The 4,798-nt window shown below is 40.3% G+C and overlaps 1 protein-coding gene across 1 annotated transcript in view; it reads right to left on the reverse strand.

The window, feature by feature from the left end:
• TXNDC12 (thioredoxin domain containing 12) overlaps window positions 1–4,798 on the reverse strand; it is a 9,559-nt gene continuing 4,761 nt past the window's right edge. Inside the window, exons 3-7 of the mRNA XM_014307839.2 lie at window positions 2,095–2,147; window positions 1,524–1,597; window positions 901–970; window positions 728–811; window positions 1–330 (exon numbers count right to left, since the gene is read on the reverse strand). Coding sequence (XP_014163314.2) covers window positions 251–330; window positions 728–811; window positions 901–970; window positions 1,524–1,597; window positions 2,095–2,147 — 361 coding nt within the window. The 3' untranslated portion in view covers window positions 1–250. The remainder of the gene's footprint in view (window positions 331–727; window positions 812–900; window positions 971–1,523; window positions 1,598–2,094; window positions 2,148–4,798) is intronic.

Raw genomic sequence — 4,798 nt, forward strand, 5'->3', positions numbered from 1 at the left:
TCAAACACACACAAAGATGTGTTTGCACATTACCCAGTTGTAAAGAACCACCACAGTGCAAACTGCCAGGCAGAGAAAACACTGTAACTGTTATATGTGTGTGTGTGTGTGTGTGTGTGTGAGCTCCAAACAGGGTTTTTAACATTGCTGACAGGGAAATTATGTCCCTTCAGTGCATCTACATTCTTGGTCTGTTTAATCATTTCCTCTCAGTTTTGAAGTGATGAAAAGGTATCATTCAGTGTATCCATTATAGTTCATCTCCCAGGTGCTTTTGTTTGAAAGCATCACCTGTCAGCTTCTCCTGGGCCTCCTTCATCCCTTGGACAACTGAAAGATTACACAGAGAGATACCAACCATTAATCTCAGGGTGGAAACATCAAGGTGAACTGGTAATGAAAGTGATTGAAAACAACACAGTTACAGAATGTAGATCTACAGATTAATCTGTAAGAAAAATAACAGTCCTGCACCCTTATCCCAACTATGTGTGGCTGGATCATGCAAATTCCATGATTTCCCATGTCAGAACTGGAGACAAAATTAGGTCCTAGAGACTTTTAGTAGGTATTAGGGTGAATCATGATCTGAATATGGTTCCTGAAGCATCAGAGAATCACTCACACTGTATTTAACCACTCCCAGTTACACTTTAAAGTAACAATTTCTCTCCACTGCCAAAGCTTCATCTCACTAAAAATGCACTTCAAACGACTCAGCACATACCTTGATCAGCGTTGGTATAGAAATACTTGTAGCTGGGGTTTCCTCTCTCATTTATGATTTCTGGATGGACTTTTCCACTGGGGTCTATGAAGTAAGAAATCCAACAGGAAATTTAGATGGAAACAGTAAGAACCCAGTGCTGTGAATGGACACAACAGCTGTGGATGCCTTACCCATGAAAAGGATTCTGGGAATGTAACCTCCATCAGGACTAAAGGCTTCATCCTTTGGCTCTTCATCATCCTTCCACAGCAAGGCAGGAGAGAGGAAAGATATTAGCAAGACAGCTAACAAAACATGGTGCCTTTTACAGAAACAAGTTACTGCCTTCAGATTCCTTCTACCCTGAGCAATTTACATCTTGAAGAGATGCTAAGTAACTGCAGTATCCTGCACTCTCCAAGGGAAGAAAGTTATTTTTACCTACATAAGTACCATTTGTAAAAACAATATTTTTCCTGGTCTGTCAATCTGCATTACCCACCCCACTCTAGTACAGGAATATTTGATATGTACTGAGAGAATGAACATAAATTTCTTTCTTGTGGAAACTGAATCACACAAGGTACAAACTGTTAAAGAGACAATGGCAGAGAGCCAGGTTTATAAACACAATTAAAATAACTAGACTGAAAAAAAGTATTTTTAAAACAATGAGCTCTGTCAATCAATCCTGAATGCCTATTTAGGAGTGCAGGATTTAGGATGTACACAAAACAGGATGCAACCAGCTGAGTCAGATTCCAAATGCTTCATTACTAGGCAGAGCCTGGATAGAGAGCAGAAGGCAGCCTACCTCAAGGTTGACCATAACAAAATTATGGGCAAGTTCAGAGATCTCCTTGGATTCAGCAAACTTTGGCTTCAAAGCTAAAGAAAAAAATAAAAACAAGAGGTATGTAAAAGCAGTGGAAAATATTTCAGATTTTCAGGTCAATATAAAAAATCTCCACTTCATCCCTCCCTCTGGACAGATGGCACTTCTCAATAAGCAGTGAGTAAATGGAATGTATGTGTCCAACCCTTCCAGCCAGGCTCAGAACAGGAGGTAACTGAAGCAATCTTGCCTGGCAGCCATGGGCTGAAGCCTGCCCAACAAACATAGGTGGTTCTATTTGATCCAGTGCAACAGAAACAGAAATCCTGCTGTAAACCACTACTCCCACTCAACTACCCCAGCCTTTAAGGCTTAGCCATACACCCAGCTTGTTTGTTTGCTATGACAGTGCCTATTATGCCACTGTCAATGAAATACAAATATCATTAGTTACATTTTGGATGCAAAATTCACATTTCTCATGGCTACATAATGTCTGTACAAAGGTCCATTAGAAATTTCAGCAAGCTCCAGTATTCAATGCACTTACCTTTGCAAGCTCCACACCAGGACTTGTGGATGATAACCATAAGAGGCAAACCGCTAACAAAAAGAAGAAAGAAAATTGTCAAAGAAATTCTATTACATGTACAGTTTAATAGTCAAAGCTTCCTCAAAGGCTAAATGTAATGGGAAATAAGTCAGATATAAAGAGATTATGGGGTGCTCTAAGATTGTCTTGCAAAAAGTTTTCCCAATCTTAAAACACGTGATAAAATAATTTATTATAGCTGCCAGCCAATAACTGCTTGTGTAGAGGAGGAGACTTTCTCTTCTGAGTTTAGATTTCTCAGACACACAACTGGTCATGCTTTTTTCCCTGGATTGCTGGAAATGGTTAATGACAGCAGCTGCTTGATAGATCTCAGGATGGATTTTCATGGCTGCTTAAGGCAATCCAGTGGATGACAATCTCTCTCCATTACAGCCCACATCTCACTGAGCAACCAGCAAACCCAATAATCCTGCAAACCCTTTGGCTGCCTGCATGGCTTCCTACACATTTGTATGCTGAAACTAATTGTGATAGATGTGTCCAGTACCAGGGCTAAGGAGAGGGGGGTCTGTGAGGAACTGCAGCCTAAATAAAGCTGCAACATTTATTTATTTTATTTAATTTTGGCTGCAAAGGACCGAAATTTTTTTTGCTTTTACTCTTTCCAAATAATTCATTTTACATCTACTAGCTATGCTACCCAAAGGTTAAGTTTCCATGTAATAATGATATGGCTTCCAGAACAGTAAGAACAGCCTAAAATTAGGTGAAGGAGAGAAAGGAATCTGGAGAGAACTTCTTATATGGATATTTCTTTCAGGATATGCCAAGTAAAGCAAACTGTAAGCTTTCTCTGACTGTAAACTCTGCACCATATTAAGGGATAAAAATAAAGTCAAATTTTCATGCACATGAATTATTAACACCTTTGCACACAACAACATTAATTACTAGCAGAACTGATGTATGAGTTTTTCTTTAGGTGTAAATAGACATGAAAGGAAATCTCTACTTAGCAGCGCTCAGTAATGAACTTTACAATGAGGAAAGGGTGGAAATGAAGCCATTAACTTTTAGAATTGTTCAAACACGGAATTTGCCATCTATAATTAACTGATATGTCATCAACTTTATACCTGCTTGCAGTAAGGAGCAAGAATACACATTTTCCCAGTAAAGCTTGCATTGTCTCTGTGCCCTCTCCCTGATTTCTTTTCTTTGTTTCTATAGAGAATCCAAAATTATTTTGTTTATTTCTTGAGAAGAGGCTGATTCAACACTGGATTTAAGATTGTTCTTATTATCAAGGATAAGTGATTCGTGTTAAAAGAGTTCAATGGTCTGGTGGTCAGTACTGGAACACACTTTTTAAAGAGAAATTTTAAAAGCAGATTTTAAATGCAAGTGCTCGCTTCCTTGAAATACCAACTCTTAGTCAGTGAGAACTCACAGAGGTTTGAGATAATTTGTGTTTTCTCAGCTTTGTTCTCTTTATTTTGACTTGTAAAATAAACTTACTTATATAAAAACATTTTGTAGTCATTTCTCAGTTCTGCGATGCATAAAGCCCCTTAGCAGCTGGTGCACCAGACAGACAGACACTGTGACTGAAATAACCCTTCCTGCCCCACTTCACCATTTCATCCCAGTGAGCACTAAACGTAAAATTAAAACCAAAAGCCTCCATTTATTAGAATGAAGAATGAAGCATCCACCAGAAAGTGAGAAGTTTATATAAGCTGTACCCAAAATTATTGGAAACTTAGCTACCTATCACAGCCAGTACAGACTTATGAGTTTCACACAGAACAGAAATAAATACATTTATTTTTGTCATTTTAGCTCATTTTTCCTATGACAGCACTCGTTCTTAAGCAATTTGTGTTTTTAAGGGTGTAAAATGATGGTTTTAAGGGTGTATAATGACCTTGAAGACAAAAGACATAGCCAAGTTTTTTCAATAAAATAGTCCTGCAAGTAAATTAAGACTTTACTCCATTTAAGGCACACATTTTATTATTAGACCTGAAACAGAGAAGTTTGAGTCTGTTAAGCCAGCATCCTTTTGCAGTGCAGAGTTGAAAACCTCTCTTGGGTCAGTCAGATGTTTTTGAAACAGTCACATCCTAAATATACAGCCTGTTCCAGTTCTGGACCTGAAGTCTCTTCCACAGTTTGACATTATCTGGTGGCAGCTCTAGAAAAACAATCTTCTTATTCCAGGCACACACATGCCAATGTGGAGGGAAAAGCCTTCCCTAGAGTCACCACTTTTTGCACTTTCAACATCACACTATTTGATTACTGGGGTTTACATCTCCACAGGAGATTTAATTGCTTGGGACGCACCAGTAGCTCTCCCTTTTGCAAGATGCCAGCGGGGAGAAGGCAGGGCTGAGGAACTGCTTCCCTGGAGATCCCCCCAGCAATGCAGCTGCTGCAGGGACACGGCGCCCACCTTCCCAGAGCTGCTGCTGCTGCTGCCCAGTGATGCGACTCCCGACATTTGGGACCCGGGCCCCACAGGGTCTGTGCCTCAAGGCACATTCATCCCACTGCGAGTATTTGGCGGCCGGACCCCCCCACTGCTGGGTGGCACGGGTGACACTTCACTGGATGCTGCGGCTCAGGTATTGCAGGAACATGCTGGCCAGCTGGGGCAGGTTTGCATCGCTGGGCTGCATCTTGGTGTAGCTGA

The sequence above is a fragment of the Geospiza fortis genome, unplaced genomic scaffold (genome assembly GCF_000277835.1).
Source record: "Geospiza fortis unplaced genomic scaffold, GeoFor_1.0 scaffold396, whole genome shotgun sequence".
Taxonomy (NCBI): domain Eukaryota; kingdom Metazoa; phylum Chordata; class Aves; order Passeriformes; family Thraupidae; genus Geospiza; species Geospiza fortis.